Genomic DNA, 20,668 nt, shown 5'->3' with positions numbered 1-20,668 from the left:
GGTAGCCCAGCTGGAGCACCACCTGGGGTCTGGACCTTCCTCACTAGGTTAGACTGTGTGACCTCCTGCAGGGAATTCCTTTGGAGAGCAACACTACTTTTGATATATTTGGAACCCTGGTATATTGGTTTAAAAAAAATTTTTTTTGTATAACTTTTATTATCTTTGCCCCTTCTAGTGTGTTTTTGTTATGCCAGAAGACGCAGAGTTGCCAAGACTTGTTGTTCTACGTTTGTTGTGGCAGCCCCACCCCCTTTGTTTGTCTTACTAGTCTTTTTTGAAGCATGCTGGTCTTCTCTTCCTGGCACTGATGCCGTAGCCTCTTACTCTCAAAAAGCTAATATTTTGATGATTGGGGCAACCCTTCTATGATAGTAGCAAAGGGCAGTGAAGGCTGGAGTGCAATTAAGGGTTCAGAAATATGGCTCAAGGGTAGGATCGCCAGCCTTTTCTAAATAACGAAGCCTGTGTAGCAGAGAAAAGTAATGATTTGTGCTGGCGGAGCCCCTTGTCCTTCCCTCCCACACATACACACCTTTATCTCGGAGACACTTAGTTCTTTCCCTCAAACTTCTCTGGCCTTTTGCCTTCCTCCCTCGGTCTGAAAGCCCGAGGAGGGAAAATGGGGGAGGGAGGCGTGCTGCTAGCTTCCGCACTGGTTTATGCCCCTGGCAGTCTGGGGGAGGTGCTGCCCGAGCTGTCCTAGACCTGCAGCCGCCGACCCGGTCCCAGTCCCTGCCCTTTGCTCTCCGGCTACGTCCTGAATCCCCGGGCTCTGGCGGGTGGGCGTGGGAGCAGCCCTTGCTCAGGCTCCGCTGACCTCCGGGACTGATCCGGGGGCCCCAGAAGGTACCCGCCTCCCTAGTCTGGCTGAGAGCCAGGGGAGGGAGACTGGGGCCAGGGGAGGGCCCTGAGGGAGGGGTCAGACTCCTTAGGAAAGAGTTAAATAGGCTGAGAGGGAGGGGATAGGACGGAGACCGTAGGGAAGGCTCAGGTAGGAAAAGGACAGAGAAGGGAAGCCTGGTGGAGACAGGCGACCCTGCAGGGTCAGAAGTCAGAGTTAGGGTATTTACCCCCTGCTGTACCTTCATCCTAGGGCCGCTAACTTCCTGCCGCGGCTCCGAGTTTCAGTTTCATTTCCACGGACCCTCTTGCTTGGGCCGCACCGCCGCCGCGATGCCCAGTAAGTTCAGCGTCCGGCAGCTCCGGGAGACGGGCCAATGCTTCGAGAATTTCCTGCTCGTTCAGGGACTGGACATGGAGACAAATCGCGAGCAGCTGCGGATCATTTATAATCAAAACTTCAAGACCAGGTATGAGCCGGCCCCCTCCCTGGCCAGAATCGCCGGCCCGGCTCGCCGCCACGACCCCCGGCGGCGAGGCCACCCTTCCCGCGCGAGCGCGCAGGGACGCCGCTCCCGCAGTGGCTCTGGTCGGTCCTGGGGCAGGGGCGGTGCAGACGTCCCCTCCCGCTTGGTGCCCACGCCCCTCCCGCGTCTGTCGGAGCCAGCCCGCCAAGCTCTGCCCTGGCCGGGACCCTGCACCAAAGTCCCCGCGGAAAGCCTCCGGCGCAGCCCGCTCCCCCCGATGCCCCGGGCGGGGTCCTGCTCTAGGGGATCCGCGGGGGGGGGGAGGGGCGCGTTGCGGGGTGGGGGGGGTCCCCGGCGTCGCGCAAGCGCGGGGAAGGTGGTTTCTGGTGGAGGTGGCGAGCTGAGGCGCGGGCTGCACCGGCATTCCCCCGCCCCCTCGTTGAGGGGCTGCTTCTTCCGGGGTCCACTGTCCATGAGAGATGAAGAGTACAGGGTAGGAGGGAGAGCCTCAGGGGGCTCGGAAAGCAGAAAAGGCTCCATCTACTTACGTGCCAACCCCCCATTAGCACCTGTGGCTTCTCCATGGAGACCGAGCACCAGGGCCAGGGCCAATCTCCCGTGGGCGGGTGGGCGGCGGCGGCGGGCCGATGCGCGGGGGAGGGGGGGCGGCTGCTTCTACCATGTGGCGGAAGGCTGTTTGGTTCCTTTTTCTGGTACCATCCAAGTAAAAATCAAAGACCTCTCTGTCCAGCCATAGAATTGTGCTTCAAAAACGCCACTAGCAACAGGCTGCAGAAAACCAAGAAACAACGGGGATAAATGCGAAGACATACAAATAAATACGGGGTTAGGCTTAATAACAGACCTGAGAAAGACTGGGCTTTAGCAGACTGAAAGCCAGTATGGCTGTAGAAAGAGCAAAAGAAGTGTGGGACTGTGTTAATAGACGTGTGTTTTGGGTGGAGTGACTCCACATTGACCAGATTACATCTGGGATATTGTTTTCAATAATGAGTGGGACATTTTTAAGGGGGACATTTACAGGCTTGAGCAAAGATGAGACCTGTTTGTGCTCCCACACTGTGCTGGGCACTGTGGGGAATAGATGACGATTACCCAATCCCAGGGGAGCAATAGCAGCTATGATACGCATACAGTATACAAGGCAACGCAATGAAGAAGATGGCATTGACCTTGGCATTGAAGGATAGAGTTTTAGTATTTGGAGGAGGAGGAGGCAAGGCTTCTAAGTTGATTCATAGTCAATTGTGAGACCCAGTCCAAAGAAACTGAAAAATGTTTGCCTTGGAAAGAGGAAAAATGGACCTTGCAAATTGAAAAAAGAAAAAAGACTGTCATGATGGAGAGGATTATATTTCTGTGTCATTCCATAAGGCGAATCGAGGTTCACGCAACACGCCCCCCTGGACTCCCTATGCCAGGTGGAGATTTCCAGTCTAATTGGACTCCTGTTTTAAACCCAGGCTGGAATGCTGTGACGTCAGCCCTCATCCTCCCGAGGGAGATTCTTTGCTTCTAACCCCTGGGCTCGCAGAGCTCCTTCTTCACACCCTGGTTAGAGCCGGCTTACACTGTGCCTGCTCTGGAGCTGAGCTGGTCTGGTCGAGATTGTCTTCCCCACCAGACTGTCAGGACCTCAAAGACACAGGCTTTTCATTATATTTGTAACTTCCCTCAGTCCCCACCCTAGAGCATTGTACCTAGTAGATGCTCATTAAATGCTTGTGGAACCTAATGGAATTATTCAGTGGAGTTGATCTACAAGACAATAGGCTGTAGGGGATGTGTGGCCAGCGCCAAGCCCCCCCACCTACTGTCAGGAATTCCAGGGAGATTCCTACACTGGATGGGATTGGCCCTCTCCACCCGGTTATCTTAGGGTGTTAACAAAATGCTCTCCTCCCAACTCTTTTGTCTTTCCCTTCTGTCTCTATTCATGGGCAAAAGCTACTTAAGGAGGCTCTGCACTGTGCCTGTGCCTGCCTTCTTGCCTCTCAAGAGTGGAGTGAAGCGTGGAGGATGTGTAGATAGACATGTGATGCAGTCCTGCGCTGGTGTTTGGAGAGCTGGAGTTCAAACCCTGGTTCTGCCCTTCACTAGATGCCTGAGATGTTGGACAACTCTCTGTTGAAGAACAAGAATTCCACTGAGTCCATTTTAAAGATCTAATTGGCTTTATTGAAGGATTCATGAATCAGGCAGCATCCCATTTAGCAAAACAGGCCCTCTAGCAAGTTGTACAAAATAGGTTTTTTAATTTAATTTTATTTTATTTTATTGATTGATTGTAGAGAGAGAGATGTCTATTTGTTGTTCCACCAGTTCGTGCCCTCATTGTGGCTTCTTGTATGTGCCCTGACTGGGGATCGAACTACAATCTCACTGAGTCCTGTTCTAACAGGACTCAGTAAGCAAATGAGCTACCTGGCCAGGACCCAAATGGAAGGTTTTTATAAACAGGAACTGGATCGGGCAAGAAAGTTATTAGCAAAAGAAAAGAAAAGATGTTTCTGGCTGGGACACCTTTGTGGGGCGGTAGGAAGGCCTGGCAGCTGGGGTCTTATCAGGCCCATTACCCCGCCAGTGCTGATCAGGAAATTCCAGACTGGGCGGTTTGCAGTCACAATCCCAGGAAAGGCTAACACTGCTGTCCAGTCCTGGTTTATTGTCCTGGGGGCAGGGCACTCCACCTTGGGCCTGTTGTTTCTTTCTCTTAACATCTCTGTTTTCCAACTGATGTAAAATAAAGCCTTTTTCTCGGGCTGCGGGAAGCCAAAGTGAGCTGTGGTAGGTAAGGCCTTTATCAGGTGTAGCCTACTGCTCGGGCTGTGGGACTGGTGGCTATCATTGTAGTGCAGTGAGGGTTGGAAGTCCCTTGTACGGAGGAGGGACTAGCGTGCTGAAAAGTTTCATTTCTTGGCCAGGAGACTCATTCTTGCATCAACAAATATTGGCCAGATGCCTCCTGAGAGCAAAGTGCCACACATGTGAGTCACCAGAGGCACCACGGAAAGAACCTCACTGTCTAAGGAAGGATGTGGCGGTTTAATACATTATTTAAGGACTGTTCTGACAAGTACTTGTAAGAAAAAGCCCAGTATGCATGTCTTATGCTTGCAGGTGACCTAGTGTAGGAATTTGAAGTTTCTGAGAAACAGAGACGTTTGAACGGAATCTTGAAAGATAAGCAGGAGTTCGCAGATGTAAGGGGCAGGGACAGCATTCCAGACTTTGAGTAGCACCTTCAAGGTCTTGGGGTGAACTTGGGAGAACCGGGTGACGTGAGGCCAGCAGGAGGAGGCAGGGGCTGGGTGGGGCAGGGCCTTGTGGACCCGTGGAGAGACATTGTGGGGCTGGTTTGTTTTCTCTTTAATCTGGACAGAAATAGCAAAGCGCAGAAAGTGCCGAAGGAGGAGACCGGCAGGATCAGGGTTTTGGAAAGATCACTGGGGCTTCTGGCGCGGAGAACAGGTCGGTGGCTGGACTTCTGTCCACTGAAGAAAATACCTTTTATTCCCGGGCCTGATACACACTATTTTCACAGAACAATCTGTGGCCTTACTCGCTGCTTTCTGGCATTTTAAATTCTGTCTTCATTTCAATTTTATAAGATCCTAGTCTTGACCCACTAATGAGAGTTGCAACCCAGAGTTTGAAAAACATGGAATTCGCTGTCCTTTTAATTTAAGGTCACTTCCAAGTCTGATACTACATTCTGAAATACTACCCCTCTAGCTATTACTCTTTCTTGAACCGGCTCTAAAAAGATTAGTTATCTAACAACAGGGGGCGGAGCGGGGCCTTGCAGACCTGGGATGTTCACGGTGATAAGGGTGGGGGCGGGGTTCCAAGCTCCAGGTAGTGAGGGACTGAGGTCGACCAGGAAAGAGGGATTGTCCGGAGGCCCATGCTGGGGAAGGATCTGTGCCTTACTTTCTTCTCTGAAATGGACCGATCGCAGTGTTGTGAGGACTAAAGGAGGTTCTGTGTGTTGGTACCTAGAGAGGGCTTGATAAATGTTTTCTGTCGTTGACGTTATTGTTATTTGTGTCACCATCATTAATGTGGAGGATTTAAGCACACCGTGCTAAAGCTTTAGACTTAATCCCGCAGACTGAGGGGTCATAAATTGGGGGACCAGATCTGATTTGTGTTCACGGTGGACGAGGAGACAGAGGGGTGGGAAGGAGGAAACTCCAGAGGTGCCCCAGCGCTAAAATAAAGGACATCATACAGGACAGAGACCCTGTTCTAAAACCGGTTGTTCCCGCTTTCTGGAAAAGCACTGAGTCATGGTGAATCACGGTGAATCATGACTATACCCGTGCAGAAGATGCTACGCGACCCCTGCTTCATTATAACACGTTATAATCAGTTAACGTTGTGGGACCCCCTTCTCCGGTGGCCAGTCAAAGAAAATCATGGGAGACCACATGTGCCGTAGCTGTAAAGTAATGTATTTACTTGTACATGAGCAATAAAAGCCCGCCCAAACTAGCCAGGGAAGATACGCCCTATAAGAATAGAATCCCTCTAGCCCCTAAGGTCAATCTCTGCTCGGAGCTGGCCCACTCCCATGTTCTGTGGAGTGTCCTGTCGCTTAATAAATCTGCTCTCTCTCTTTCTGCTATAAAGTCTCTGTGCGTTCAGTTCAGTCCTTTGTCAGCGATCACCAAGAACCTGGTTACCTGTGCCCACCTGTGACACAGAGAAATGCAAATTTAAACAGGATACAATCGTTTCCTAATAGGTTGTCAGAAACTTAAGGGACTGAAGGTTTCCACTGGGGTCTGGGAAAAGGGTGTTCTCAAATTCTTGTTAGTGAGAATGCAGGTTTGTATAACTTATTTAAAGGACAGTCTGGCAGAACTTCCCAAAGAGGTAAAGGTTCATGCCCTTTGACCTTGTGTGGAAGTAGGCCCTCAGCTTTCCCTAACTAGTTCCTATCCATTTCCTGAGCCTGGCTCTCCCAACTTCCCAGCAATTTTTTTAAAATGTTATTTATTTAAATTTATTTTCAGAGAGAGGGAAAGAAAGGGAAAGAAACATTGATGTGCAGGAGAAACATCATTCGGTTGTTTCTTGCACATCCCCTCTGGGGACCTGGCCTGCAGCCCAGGCCTGTGCCCTGACAGGGAATTGATCCGGCAACCTTTCCGTTCACAGGCCGGCACTCAATCCACTGAGCCACACCAGCCAGGGCCCAACGTGCCAGCAATTTTAATAAAACTCTTATCGCTTAAGTCAGCCATCATTTATCTTGTTGCTTACCAACTGATGACTCCAAATGTACACAGCCATCTAAAAGTAGTGTAACCATTTAAAAAAGAATAAAAATAATTTAAAACTTAAAAAGATCCAAGCAGTGTGGCCATGTATTCACATAGTTAGTTCCCTTTCATTACCTTTCTTGCTTTACGTAGCTTTTCCAAGTTGGGACAGTCTGTAGACCCTGGCACCTAGCACTCCAGGCCGTTGCTCAGCGGTGCCGTGTGCCAGCCAGCTGGCCGATGTTGGCATTGCCGTCTGTCTCCTCTGTGGACAGCACTCTGGAGTGATCCGCAGTTTCTTTCACTCGTCCTCGCAGCAGGTACCTGCTGAATAAATATCAGTGCGAGGTGTTCCAGTTGCATTAAGTGAATTTTTATTGCACAGAATAATATAGTCATTATACTTTCCATTAAAAATCAGAATGTTATGATATACATTTAGTTTTATAAGAAACTACAAGGCCTTTTCCCAACATGATTGGACCATTTATCCTCCAACCCACAGTGCATGAATGTCCTGGCGTCCCCAGATCCTTGTCAGCATTTAGTGTTGTCGGCCTTTTAAGTTTTAGCCATGTGAGTGCATGGCACATTCTTTTCCACGGGTGCATAGTATTCCATGGAGTGGGTGTTCACAATTGATTCGGCTGTCTCCCTGTTGATGGGCATGGGTTTGCTTCTGGCTCTTGGTCACTGTGGACAACTCTGCAGTAAGCGCCCCTGCACATATGTCCTTACACGTTTGTGCTTTCTTGTCATGAGATCCCTGAGTTAAAGGGCACCTACATTTCAAGTGCGAGGAGGAGATACTGCCAGGTGGTTTACGCAAAAGTTGTAGTACTTCCCCTTTTACTTCATTTTCCTATATAATAACAACATGTAGTGGCTGTTTTCCATTTTTGTTGGTCTAATGGTAATTTACAAGTGGTATTTTGTTTTTACTTTAATTTGCATCTCTACTTCTGAAGCGTCTTTTAAACTTTTCCAGGGTGGTCATCTGGATTTGTTCAAGTTAAATATTCAGTTTTTCTATTGAATTGTTCATCTTTTTTCCCCTAGACATCTGGGTGATTACATGTATAATACAGGAATTGGGTTTTGTTTTGTTTTGTTTTTTAACCAGTATGTACTAGGGTTTTGACTTAAAAAATATTTTTTGTTTATGGCTGTCACCTTAGACCAGGGAAGGATAGGTGTGTCGGGGTATTAGTGTCAGACACGGGGAATGACTTGAGAAATAGGATGGTGGCAGTCCCCCCCAGTGGAAGTTGTAAAATTTTTGCAAGGTTGAGTTCCTCCTGCCCCTGTGCCCACACAGAAATTTCCAGAAGTAGGCCCTGGCTGGCATAGCTCAGTGGATTGAGCACGGGCTGCGAACCAAAGTGTCACAGGTTCAATTCCCAGTCAGAGTACATGCCTAGGTTGCAGGCCATGACCCCCAGCAACCTCACATTGATGTTTCTCTCTATCTCCCTCCCTTCCCTCTCTAAAAATAAATAAATAAAATCTTTTAAAAAAGAAGAAGAAGTTTCCAGAAGTAGGTGAATTTACATTCGAATTTTGATCTGGGCTTTTCTCAAAAGCCAGATCTGGCCTTCCTGGGCCCACACTGTCTACTGGCAACAACTGTCTGTAGATGAGGGGTAAGGGGTGTTATCCTTCTTACAGCGATGACTCGGCCGTGGGCGGTAGAGGGGGTGCGTGGGGGGGGGCCTGAAAGCCAGAGGGTAGCAGAGGTACTTGAGGAGCCTGGCTTCCGTCTGCATTTGAATCTGTGCCCAACCTGTGAGATGTAATGACTTACTGGCCAAGGGGCCCTGCTGAAAGTTTCTGATACTCTCCTGATTTGCTCCTTTATGACTCAGCAGCCGGTGGGCGAGGCTGACACCTTATTCAAAGACTTCCTCCTGATACTCCTCTCTCTCTGGGGGAGGGGAGTTCTCTCTTTTTCCCTTCCTCCCTGGGTGGCCTCCTCTGTCCTCAGAGTACTCCCACCACCTGGGGAGATCCTAAACACTTCTGTGGCTGGCGCCGCTGCCCTAGGATTCCCTGACGTCAGGCTCTGCTTTGACTGGGGCCTGTGTTCTCAGCTCGAGCCACCTGCCTCTGGACCACAGGAATCTCCAACTGAGCACGTCCAAGTCCACATGGCGTGGTCAGTCCCTCCAGCGTCCTCCTCCTCCTGTCCTTACCTCCTATCTCAGGACTGGCCCCTGAAGCCAGGCCATTGATGTGGGTATTGTCCTCGACTCCTCCTTCTTCCCCTCTCCCTTCCCCCTCCAGACAGTCACCAGATCCTGCTGATTTTACATTCTATTTATGATGCCATCCGGCCCCTTTTCTCTCCTCACCACTGTTCGGGCCCTTGCCATCTTCCAGATGGACAGTTGCTGTGGCCTTCTCCTAACTGGCCTCCTGCCTACAGCCTTGCCTGCAGCACGTCCACCCTCCAATCCTGATGGCAGAATGATCTGAAATGCAAATGTGGCCTTGCCACTCCCCTGCTTGTAGCCCACCACCCGGGTGGCTCTGTAGCCGCAGGGTAGCCTCTGACTCGGGCTGAAAGTAAGTTGTCGCTGCTCTTCCTCCTCCTGCTGTTAATACCGCTGTCACCACTAATACGAACACTAATCATCATCGCTAACATTTCCTGAGCATTTTTTTCTTTTGTCTTTTCAAATGATTCCTTACCTCTTTTAAAACAAATCAGAGCCAATACAGAGTTTTCCGCATAGTGTCGTTCTCATTTGTTTGGGATGAAGGGAAGGGGCAGAGTTCTAGGCAGGAGCCACCAGGAAAATGCTTCTGACGTGAATTCTCCTCCTATACGCTAGTGAGTGCCCGAGCTGATGTGGTCTGAACAGTTAAACAGTGATTACCACGGTTCTTGGGGACTAGGGTTTGCTTTCATTCCCTAGAAAGCAGTGAAGGAGGGTTGTCAGCTGTCCAGATCTTGAGTATGCCCGTGTCCTATGTCACATGTGGAGATGCCCTCTGGCTCCTGGGTGCCAGTAAGGAAGCAGGACTGCTGGCCTTCAAGGTCAAGTCCAGGCTTGACGGCCTGGCGGACAGAACTCTGCGTGACCTGGCCCCTGCCCACCTCTGCTGCCTCCTGCCACTCCTTTCCTCGCACTTGTCACTCTAGTCCAACTAGACTGTGTGTGTTACTAATCCTAGCGTGCCTCACTGAGGTCTCTTTATGTGCCTAGCACTGGGTGTGATGTGGGTCACTACCCAGCCCATCTGGGGTAACCCTCAAACCCTGCCAGGTAAGTCTGTCCTTGTGCCCACTTTTATAGAGGGGGAAAGCGAGGCTCTGAGAGGCGAAGTGACTTGGAGTGACCCAGCTAGCAGCGAACAGGTGGTCCCCCGGCCCCTCAGTGCTTGTCTTCGCCTACCCCTCCGCCTGGTCGGCACTTTGCACTCTCTCTTGCACCTGCCCCTGGCTGCTGGGGAAACCTCGTGGTGGCCCGCCCCTGCCCTCAGGCTGGGCTCCGTGTGCCCCAGACTGCCGCTGCCCCCCATGCGTTGGGGCTGGGGTTGCCGCGCTCAGTCCATGCTCTTCGAGGCAGGCCTGGGGCTCTTGCCGCTCTGAACCCCCAGCATCCAGTGCCTGGCACATAATGGGTCTCTGCAAGTGTGTGTTGACTAAACCAAATTTCAGGCACGGGATGTTGAGCTCCTGTCCTCTGACCAGTTTTCCCTGTCTTTACCTTCTCTAGGTGCAAAAAGCCAAACTACCTTTGATCTCTGGACAAGGATCCTTTCTCTTTCTGCCTGGGTTCCGCCTCCGCGCTTTGGCTTGGGGTAGAACGTGCTGTCTGCTGGCCCCCTTGCCCGCGCCCCCAGACACCAGTTCTCTCGCTCCGACCTCCCTCACTGCCCCATCAGCCCGGACCCCACATCCAGCCTCTCGTTTCCTTCCCCTCAGTCCTGGTTCTTCCTGCTGGGGTGCCTGTGTCTTTTTCTGCCCCCCATAGTTCCCCCCCCCCCAAAAAAAAAACTTCATTTCATCCTCTCTCTTAGTCTCTAGTCGACAGCCATGATTAGGCTTTTTTCCTCAGAAATGCATGTCTACAACCTGCTGTGTAAAACAGTCGAATTTTGCCTTGGGAAGTCCCACTGCCTTTCCTTAAAACATTAAAAATTCCTTCGATCCCTGGCCTGGGGGCTGCTGCTCAGCAGGGCCGGTGCGCCCCTCACAGAGCCACCCGCAGACGCCCTCCCCAGCACGCTGCCCGCGTCCCCCGCCCCGCTGCCCTCCCTCACTCCCCAGTCTTCTCTGCTTCTGGCAGCTTTGGGAAATCCGTCCCTGGCTTCTCCTCCATGCTGTATGGAATGAAGACCGCCAACCTGGCCTACGTCACCAAGACACGGGTCAGGTTCTTCAAACTTGACCGCTGGGCCGATGTGTCTGATCTCAGCACAGACCACAAGTCGCTGCTCGCCAAGATCTTCCATGACAGGTGCGGAGGGGTGTGGGGGTGAGTGTGGGGGGAGCTATCTGTCTGAGAAAGTGTTGGGGTAAGCGCCCCCCTAAGGAGTGGGGGAAGGGTAGAAAAGGAGCTAGCCAGGCCAGGGCCGGGTGTGCTTCCCTTCACCACTGCCAATTGGCCAGCCTCCCCAGCCTAAAACTTGCCCGAGGGCAACATCCAACCGGACCCTCCTGCTCCAGCGCCCCTTGCCTCCTGCTTTCCCCAGGGCTGAGTACCTTCACGGAAAGTATGGGGTAGACGTGGAAGTCCAGGGACCCCATGAAGACCGGGATGGGCAACTCCTCATCCACCTGGATTTGGAGCGCAAGGAGGTGCTGACCTTGCGGCTTCGGAACGGAGGAACCCAGTCCGTCACGCTCACCCACGTCTTTCCACTCTTCCGGAGCCCCCAGTTCACCTTCTTATACGGAAACCAGGAGCTGCCCTGCTCCCTGGGCCCCGGTGAGTGGGTTTCCGGTGGAAGGAGCCTGGGGTGGACAGGGGCTTGCCCGAGGTGGGGGCTGGTGCTTCCAGAACGACGGCAGTGCTGTCCTGTGGGCTCCTGCCGGGGATGGGGCTCTCTGGGGGGTGCGTCCAGGACAAGGGTCGTGTCGGGGGACCCCTCTCCCACCACACTCCCGCTCACTCAGGCCCCCTCCCCCAGGTGACTACTACGAGCTCCGCGTCCACTGTCAGACCAACTTCGTGGGCTACTTCCCCGCCACGGTGCTCTGGGAGCTGCTGGGACCCGAGGACCCAAGGTCCAAAATCGCTGGCACTTTCTACATCGCTCGCTTCTTGGCTGCCGTCGCCCACAGTCCCCTGGCCGCACAGCTGAAGCCCACCACGCCCTACAGGCAGACCCGGGTCACTGTAAACCCTGTCACGACCACCCGGGTCGAGGAAGGACAGAGGCCGGACCGGTAAGCTCTCCCCGCAACCCTGGCCAGGTGGGGGTGCCCCGACACGACAGTGGGGGCCCGGCTGGGAAGGGCACGAAGACAGAGGAGGCCAAGCTGCTCTTTCCTGACTGTGAGGTCTTCGCTCCTCCAGGCCTCGGGGGCCTTTTCTGTCCAGGGAGAAGGTTACAGATAGGAGGACAGCATGGGAAAAATTCAAGGCATTTCGCCCTGTGGTGGATTGCCAGGCTGCCCCATGTAGACACCTCTCTCCTTCTCTAACAGCCTTGTTTACTTACCGTACAGTTCGCCCAGCTCAGTGGTTTGCAGTATATTCACAGATGAGTGCGTCCATCACCACTGTCTGGTTTAGGATGATGTTTCATTGTCCTAAAAAGGAACCCATCCCCGTCACCTCTCACCCCTTTCACACCACACCCCACCCCGACCCTGTTCCCTCCCAGCCCTGGGCAACCACTGCTCTGCTTCCTGTCTCCATACAGTTCCCTTTTCTGAGCATTTCAGGTGAATGGAATCATGGAATTTGTGTAGACATATTTTTTTTTTACTTTTTCTTTTTAGTTTGTATTTTTATTTATTTTTAGAGAGAGGGGAAGGGAGGGAGAAAGAGAGGGAGAGAAACATCAATGTGTAGTTGCCTCTTGTGTGCCCCCAACTGGTGACTTTGCCTGCAACCCTGGCATGTGCCTCAACTGGGAATCGAACTGGTGACCATTTGGTTTGCAGGCAGGTGCTCGATCCACTGAGCCACACCAGCCAGGGCTGGTACCTATTTTCTATGAATATGTATTGTTATATAGATATGTATGTATTATGTATATATTTTTAAAATTTTCATTACATATATATTTTAAATGCTTCCAAGTATCATGTCTTTCCAAGAACTGAGAATGAATGGTCCACCCTTGGGCTGAGCAGCCTTAGGAGGTAGTGAGTTCTGCCTCCTTGGGCGAAGGCCGCTGACCCCTGAAGCAATGGCATTGAGTAGGATTCCTGCATCTCCCAGGGCGGGGCCCTCCCTGCATCTCTGAAGTGGGGGTCTTGGGGTTACTGACGGCTTCTCTCCCCCTACTCCTGCAGCACAAGGGGCTATGACCTGGAGCAAACTTTGCCCCTGGGGAAGTACAACCCCCCCTCCCAGCTTCGGCAGCTGCTCCCCCAAATTCAGGGAACAAACATCTTCACCGCTCCAAAGAAGATCGCTGAGATCAAGTAAGTGCCAGCCCTCTGCACCCCTCGTGGTCTCCGCGTCGGTGCCCCGCTGGCTTCCCACGCTCCGCACCTCTGTCCTCCGCCTCCCAGGCTCCGCCCATTCACGATCTCCGCGCGCACTGCACGCCGGGACGCTGTTCCAGGCGGAGTAGTCACGTGAGGGCCTTGCCCACGCTACTGAAGGAAAATGAGTATTTCTCCTGAAATTTCTCAAAAGAACGTTTATCTTAAAATTTCCTATAAGGAACATTTATTGTGTAATTTAACGGAGTGATGAGTGCCATGAAGAACTGAACTAAAGCCCAGCCGACACTAAGGCTGGGTGAGGGGTGGGCTGCCCTATTTTGAAGAGGGCCGCGGTCGGTCCGGGCCCCTGGGAGAGAGTGACATTTGAGCAGGGAGTGACACGTGAAGGAGGTGAGGGTGGGGGTCACGGGAGGATCTCGGGGCTAGGGTCCCGTGTCCGCTCAGGGATGAGGTGGAGGCAGCGGCACTGCGGGGAGGGAGAGGGAGCCGGGGGTCCCTTCTCTGAGGCCCTTCTAGTCCTGTCTGATGGCGGCTGCTGGCGGAGTCCCAGAGCTGCGGTCGGGAGAGGGTGGATGCCCCTGGGCGTGGGGGGTGGTTGCCTGACCCGTCCTCCTCCTGTCCTCCCCCCAACCCCAACCCCGTCACTGCCAGGGCCCAGCTGGAGACAGCCCTGAAGTGCACAAACTACGAGACGAAATTCCGGCTGCTGCTGCACCTGGAGGAGCTGCAGATGGAGTATGACATCCGGCACTACGACCTGGAGTCGGTGCCCATGACTTTGGACCTCATCAACCAGAACCCCAGGCTGCTCACGCTGGAGGTCAGGGCTGGAACTGGGGGCTGGGATGTGGGCTCAGCCCGCAGGCTGTGGGCAGAACACCGCTCCTGCGGGCAGGGCTAGGCGGGAGGAAGGGCGAACTCGTTTGTGCCCCAGAGGGCTCAGCAAGGGGCAGGGCGGTGGGAGGACCTGGGTTGCAGTCCAGGCCTCGCTGCCACCAGCCGTGTGGCCTTGGGCAAGCCCCTTGCCTTCATTCCCTTATCTGAAAAGCACAGAGCTGGCCTAGAGCTCAGAGCTCTTTCCAACTCTCAGATGTCGGACGTGCTCACAGAAGCCCAGAATTACATGGGAATGGATTCCTGCGCCCAAGTACTGAGCAAGGGACCTGGTGAGAAGCAGGAACTGAGTTTTAAATGAGATTTTAAAGACACAGTAGGAACTGAGCTGGCCAGGAGGGCAACTGGACAGGCTGGACAGCTGCTCCCAAGTCCTGGGATCATGCGTTGGAGGGTTTTCAGGACCCCTGTGCTTAGCAGCTCTGGGCAGCTTGGACAGACTTGTTTCTTCCCTTGTCTCCTGACTCCTCCGCTTTTTGGTTGGAGAGGAAAGAGGCAAAGGTCCCTGAGTCTTGGGTGGAAGGGGACCGTCCAGAGGGCCTCCCTGAGATGGACTCTTGCTTGTGTTCAAACACCACAGGTTCCTGGGGTGGCCGAGAGCCGCCCCTCGGTGCTCCGGGGAGACCACCTGTTTGCCCTTTTGTCCTCTGAGGCTCACCAGAATAACTCGGTCACCTACAAGGGCTTTGTGCACAGGGTGGAATTGGACCGTGTCAAGCTGAGCTTTTCCACGAGGTGGGTGTGGGGAAACCCCGAGCTGCCAGAAGGGTCTACAGACATCTCCCTCAGGTCAGGGGAGAAGGGGTGCTTCTCCCTGAGATGAGTGGGACCCCAGGAACAGGACAGGAGGCCTTTCTCCAGGGGAACCCTGAGGTGCCTCAGCAGCTTCCTCTCCTCAAGGGACTGTATGAAGGTCTTGGACAGTGGGAGTGGAGTCAAAGTAGGTAGAGAGTCCTGGCCTTTTATTCCCTACTCTCCTAACTGGAACTCTTCCCTGTCTCTCTCCCTTCCCAAAGCCTCCTGAACCGCTTTGTGGATGGGCTGACCTTCAAGGTGAAGTTCACCTTCAACCGCCAGCCCCTGCAGGTGCAGCATCGGGCCTTGGAGCTGACGAGACGCCACTCGCTGTGGCCCACGCTCTTTCCTAGGGCCTCCTGCGGGGTCCCGCTGCTGTCCTCAGAAGTGAAGTTCAAGTGAGACTGTGGGCGGCGCCTCCGGGCTCCTTGGAGGGTGGGCCTGGAGCCGGGAAGGCCTCCGGGACACTGGATGACTTCGTGTTCCCGGCCCTTCTGCAGGCTGTACGATCGCAATCTGGAGTCGAACCCAGAGCAGCTCCAGGCAGTGAAATCCATTGTTATGGGCACCAGCCGTCCGGCCCCCTACATCATCTTCGGGCCTCCAGGCACTGGCAAGACGGTCACCGTGGTGGAAGCCATCAAGCAGGTGGGTCCTGAGTGAAGCCCCGGGGCCCCCCCCGCCTCGGGCTGCCCAGGACCGAGCAGTGGTCCCCAGGTTCTGGTTCCTTCCAGCTTCCCGCATGCCTTTGAGCTGGCATCACAGGTCGCTCCAGCAGCTGAGCGTTGTGGCGGAGGTGGCATGCTGCATAGCTCTCGCGGTCACTGTTCGTGTTTCAGCCCAGCAGTAAAGGGCTGTTTGGACGAGCAGGGGTCCTGGGGGCAGAACTCGCCTTTTGTGTCACCGCTTCCCTCAGCTTTGGGAGGCAGATGTCACACTGCACTGGCCTGAGTCATGGTCACACCTGAGTCTCCCCCTGCCACCTGGAAGCTGCCTCCCATGTCGCTTATCCCTTCCCCCCTCAGGTGGTGAAGCTTCTGCCCAAGGCCCACATCCTGGCCTGCGCGCCCTCCAACTCAGGGGCTGACCTCCTCTGTCAGCGACTCCGGCCCCACCTGCCCAGCTCCATCTACCGCCTGCTGGCCCCAAGCAGGGACATCCGCGTGGTGCCCGAAGACATCAAGGTACCTGGGGAAGCGCAGGAGGCCAAGAGGTGCAGGGTGCTGGGAGGCGCTCAGGGGGTCACTGAGGCAGGGACACTGGCAGACCTGGATTCTGAGGCCCGCTGTGTGGCCTTGCCTGGGTCGGGCCGCCTCTCTGGCCTTCAGTTCCCCCGGGCATGAAGTGAGAGGCGAATAAAACTGCCTGGGGACCCAGAGTCAGAGTCACCGGTGAGAGTGGGGGGCCACCAAGCTGACTCCCCTCTCCCTTCACACCCACAGCCCTGCTGCAACTGGGACCCGAGCAAGGGGGAGTACGTGTTTCCCTCTAAGAAGAAGCTGCAGGAGTATCGGGTCATAATAACCACGCTCATCACTGCCAGCAGGTAGTGTGAGTGTGCACGCGCGTGTGTGCAAATCGTGTGTGCGTATAAGAAAAGAGGTGGCAGGCTGGGGAGTGGGGTGTGGGGCCAGTTGGGGTGAGCGTTCAGGTTTGGTGGCCCAGTGCCCAGGGCTGACCTCGGCCTGGCCTGGCCCCTCCCAGATTGGTCTCGGCCCAGTTCCCCATCAGCCACTTCACGCACGTCTTCATCGACGAGGCCGGCCAGTGCATGGAGCCCGAGAGCCTGGTGGCCCTAGCAGGTGAGGGGCTCAGGGTGGGCTGCGCAGGGGCTGCCCACGTGGGGTTGTGGAGGCCCTGCCGCTCACCGCTCTCCGCGCACTACCTCGCTTCCCAGGGCTGATGGAAGTCAAGGAGTCATCCAATGACCCAGGAGGACAGCTGGTGCTGGCAGGAGACCCCCGGCAGCTGGGGCCCGTGCTGCGCTCCCCCCTGGCCCAGAGGCATGGGCTGCGGCACTCGCTGCTGGAGCGGCTGCTCACCCACAACCCCTTGTATAAGAAGGGCGCAAATGGCTACAACCCCCAGTTCATAACCAAGCTGCTGTGCAACTACAGGTATCGGCCCCCTCCCCCTCCCACGACCCCCTGCCTCCACACCCTGTGCAGGCCCACTGAGGGCTCCCTCCTGCGCTCCTGTTGCTCCAAGCCTGTGCGTTGCAGAAGGGCTGTAAGCCGGGCCGGGGGTCTCCTGCCCGGCCCCATCACTGCCCCTCCTTGGCTGTGTGGCTTAGCAAGAGGCTCTCCCCCTCGTGCTTCCCTTGTGTGTGAAGGCAGGGCCACCGGGTCCCAGACACTGGGGTGTGTCTGGTGCGGGTCCCAGATGAAGTTTGGGGGCAATCCAAGAAGTGAGGAAAATAGGGACGATGTGGTTTTCCATTAACCTCATTATTATTTATAGACCTGGCCTTCCTCTCAGCAAGTTCGTGCATCTGAAATGCTCAGATGAACCCCAAGTCCCTAGTTGCTTGGAGGGACCACAGAGCGTCCAGTCAGCGCTAGCTGCTGTGCTGGTACTGCTTGTGTTCGTGGACTCCACACATTAGCTCAGCAAATCCTGGTGACAGTACATGATCCTTGTGTGTGCATTGTTCTTTCTCAAAATTGAAACCTGAGGATGGGTTTCTGACTTATTGCTTTCTTCTTTTAAACTTGGCTGGTCTGAAATCCACAGACCGGGTCCTCTCCAGAAGCACATGTGGCTGTTTTCTGTGGCTTCCAGTCCTAGCAGCAGACATTGTAGATGAGCGAGCCTACTGTGCAGAGGGCTGGGGGCAGGGGGTGCTGTGATTGAGCCCAGCGCAAGTGGGGCAGGGTCCCTGAGGGCGGGGCAGCAGTGGTACAGCCCCGGGTCTTGCTCTGCCTTCCTCCCCCCGCCTCCCAGGTCTCACCCCACCATCCTGGACATTCCGAACCGACTCTACTATGAAGGGGAGCTGCTGGCCTGCGCCAACATTATGGACCGGGAACGCTTCTGCCACTGGGAGGGTCTGCCTCAACCGGTGAGGGGCTCCCACCTGTGCACCCCGCCTTCCCTCCTATTGAAAGTACAAGGAAGGAGGAGGCTCCGAGTGGAAGCCACAGCCTGTCTCTTCATCACCTTGGTCTGGGGGCCCACGTAGCCTGGAAGAGCTGGATAGGGAGGGGAGGGATGGTAGGGGGTGTGGCTGAGGGTTTCCCCCGACTGTGTCCAGGGCTTTCCCATCATCTTTCACGGTGTAATGGGCAAGGACGAGCGTGAGGGCAACAGCCCGTCCTTCTTCAACCCCGAAGAGGCTGCCAAAGTGACCGACTACCTGAAGCAGCTCCTGGTCTCCTCGTCGAAGAAAGGCAAAGGCTACCTAAGCCCCCGGCACGTGGGCGTCATCTCCCCGTACCGGAAGCAGGTTGGGCCCTCCCCTGGCATCCTTCCCCGCCCCCGCCCCCAGACGACGCCTCATGCACAGCCAGAGCGCCAGGTCCAGGCTCCAGGCGCTCGGGCCTGTGCTGGTCCCTACCTGGGAGGCCTCCTGCCCGCCTGACTCCCTCTTGCACAGCGGTAATGGGATGAGAGAAGGGTACCTGTCCCCCTCTTCCAGGTGGAAAAAATCCGAGAATGCATCACCAGACTGGACAAGAAGCTTCGGGGACTGGACGACATCAAGGACTTGAAGGTGACACAGACCACTGTTTCACATCCACTCTCTGCCTGCCGTGCCCTCCACTTCCCCGCGTCCAGCCCAGGGGCCTCCTCGGGCTTCTGTCCTGATGCTCCAGGCCATGCCCCCCTCCCTCCCCCAGCTGCGATCCTCCCCAAGCCTCTCCCTCTGAAGATCCCGACCCGTGGTTCGGGATGGGACCGTCATGCCTGCGTGTTGAGCAAGCAGCCCCACGCCCTTCTTACGGTCAGGCTGGTTGGAGGCCTCGGCCCTGAGGATAAAGTCCGAACTCCCTGGCCGGCCTGCCGGGCACGTCACATGAGAGTGTCCTGCTGCCCTCTCCTGCCCTCTGGGACGGGAGCTTCACTCTCAGTGGTGTTTCTCCGCATTGGCTGCAGATAACAATTGCCTGGGCAGCGTCTGGTACTGCCTGTGCCAGGGCCCCACCCAGCCAATTAACACAGCGATCCGGGGGCAGAGCCAGGGCATCCAGATTACTCCCAGCTCCTCAGGTGACCTCATGTGCAGCCGGGGCTGAGAACTTGAAGAATTAGGGGCCTCTCCCCTGGAAATTCTGATTCAGGAGGTCTGGGTTGTACAATATATTTTTAACAAGTATTTAGTGAGTATCTTCAGGGGACTTTGAAAAACACTGCTGAGTGTTTTCTTTCCTCAGAACACTCTCCAGCCCCCGTCCCTTTGACTGGAGCAGCTTCCAGACCAATTTCCTGTCCCCTCTGCTGCCCATGCGGACCCCGGCTCAGTCCCAAGACAAGTGCCGGGTGACCTCTCCACTCCCGCCTTGGAGCTCAAGCTCCCTGAGGCAGGGCTTGCTCCAGGCTGCCCTGCCCCCAGGCTCAGGCACTGCCCTCCCTACTCCAGGTGGGCTCCGTGGAGGAGTTCCAAGGCCAAGAGCGCAACGTCATCATCATCTCCACCGTGCGGAGCAGCCAGAGCTTTGTGCAGCTGGATCTGGACTTCAGCCTGGGCTTCCTCAAGAACCCCAAGGTTTGTGGGCCGGCGGGGGGGGCAGGAATTCTTCCTTCCTTGGGGCTCTTCCCTCCCGTGATGGCTCTACTTCCTCCTTCCAGAGGTTCAACGTGGCCGTGACCCGGGCCAAGGCTTTGCTCATCGTGGTGGGGAACCCACTCCTCTTGGGCCATGACCCCGACTGGAAGGCGTGAGCATTCCCACCCCATCATCCCCCCTTGGCGGCCACAGCCCCCAGCTTAGGGCAGCTGTATCTTCGTAGGCACCTCCTCCCAGTTCAGTCCATCCTCAGACCTGCCCGTCTTCATAGCACCCCCATTTAAGTCACCTGGCACCACCTGGCACTCAGAGGCTAAGCAGCTTATGCAAAGACACTGGCCGATGTGGGGGGACCAAGACTTAACCTCCAGCCTCTGCTGGTGCTCCTCAGCCAGGCGCATTGTGAGTGTCCCTGTCCCCCACAGATTCCTGGACTTCTGTAAAGAAAGAGGGGGCTATACCGGGTGCCCCTTCCCTGCCACACTGGAAATGGAACAAGGACAGAACTTACTCAAAGATCTGAGCAAGCTCGGCTCCTCCTCTACCTCAGGTACGGCTTGGCGCCAGGCAGGCCAGGCCCGGGCCAGCACTGGGGTGCAGGTAAGGAAGACAGCTCCCTTCCTCTCACTCCTAGGGCCCCCACGTCACAGCTACCTCTCCCAGGACCTGGAGGGCGAAGGCGACCTGCCCCTGCAGGTGGAGCCAGAGTGGAGAAATGAGCTCTGAAGAGACGCAGCTGGCTTCCAGCCTCCGCACACCAGCCAAGCCTTACCTGCCCCCCAACCCCAGACCTGAACCCGGCCTAGCTGCCCCTCTAAGGGACAGGAAAGCTGGGGGAAGGAGTTTACAATCCGAGACATTCCACCCCTTCCCCTGCTGGAGAGAAGAATAGACCAAGAGCTACTGATAGACAGGCAGGGGAGGCAGAAAAATGCTGAAAAACAACCTTGTTCTATGCAAAAGCGTCCATGTCTTCTTGGCCTGGCCCCTGCTTCGGGAGCCCCCAGACTGACCCCAC

General features: G+C 55.1%; 1 protein-coding gene across 4 annotated transcripts; it reads left to right on the top strand.

The window, feature by feature from the left end:
- Window positions 1-705: 705 nt before the first annotated feature.
- Window positions 706-20,612, top strand: MOV10 (Mov10 RISC complex RNA helicase). Of its 4 annotated transcripts, none has more exons than XM_045816541.1 (21): window positions 706-849; window positions 1,097-1,313; window positions 10,897-11,067; window positions 11,303-11,538; window positions 11,741-11,999; window positions 13,077-13,208; window positions 13,887-14,055; window positions 14,710-14,864; window positions 15,146-15,322; window positions 15,425-15,572; window positions 15,950-16,108; window positions 16,367-16,470; window positions 16,629-16,726; window positions 16,822-17,041; window positions 17,868-17,985; window positions 18,178-18,369; window positions 18,562-18,636; window positions 19,504-19,629; window positions 19,713-19,801; window positions 20,076-20,200; window positions 20,301-20,612. In XM_045816541.1, the coding sequence occupies exons 2-21, from the start codon at window positions 1,177-1,179 to the stop codon at window positions 20,540-20,542; spliced, it is 3,132 nt and encodes a 1,043-aa protein (XP_045672497.1). In that variant the 5' UTR covers window positions 706-849; window positions 1,097-1,176; the 3' UTR covers window positions 20,543-20,612. The 4 variants fall into 4 exon arrangements, with proteins under 4 accessions (XP_045672497.1, XP_045672500.1, XP_045672499.1 ...); XM_045816544.1 differs by having other exon boundaries at window positions 20,285-20,612; XM_045816543.1 differs by lacking the exon at window positions 706-849 and adding an exon at window positions 945-994.
- The last annotated feature ends 56 nt before the right edge of the window (window positions 20,613-20,668 follow it).

This window comes from Phyllostomus hastatus, unplaced genomic scaffold (assembly GCF_019186645.2).
Source record: "Phyllostomus hastatus isolate PE091 unplaced genomic scaffold, TTU_PhHast_1.1 phas_scaffold_216, whole genome shotgun sequence".
NCBI lineage: Eukaryota > Metazoa > Chordata > Mammalia > Chiroptera > Phyllostomidae > Phyllostomus > Phyllostomus hastatus.
Note: the sequence above shows the minus strand (reverse complement) of the source record. Positions and strands in the feature narration are given on the sequence as shown.

Excerpts from the sequence above, each read along its gene's own strand:
- MOV10 (XM_045816541.1), top strand. The coding sequence starts at position 1,177 with ATGCCCAGTAAGTTCAGCGTCCGGCAGCTCCGGGAGACGGGCCAATGC. Across the intron at positions 13,209-13,886 it reads AAGAAGATCGCTGAGATCAA|GGCCCAGCTGGAGACAGCCC; the intron begins GTAAGTGCCAGC and ends CGTCACTGCCAG. Across the intron at positions 17,986-18,177 it reads GGGAGGGTCTGCCTCAACCG|GGCTTTCCCATCATCTTTCA; the intron begins GTGAGGGGCTCC and ends GACTGTGTCCAG.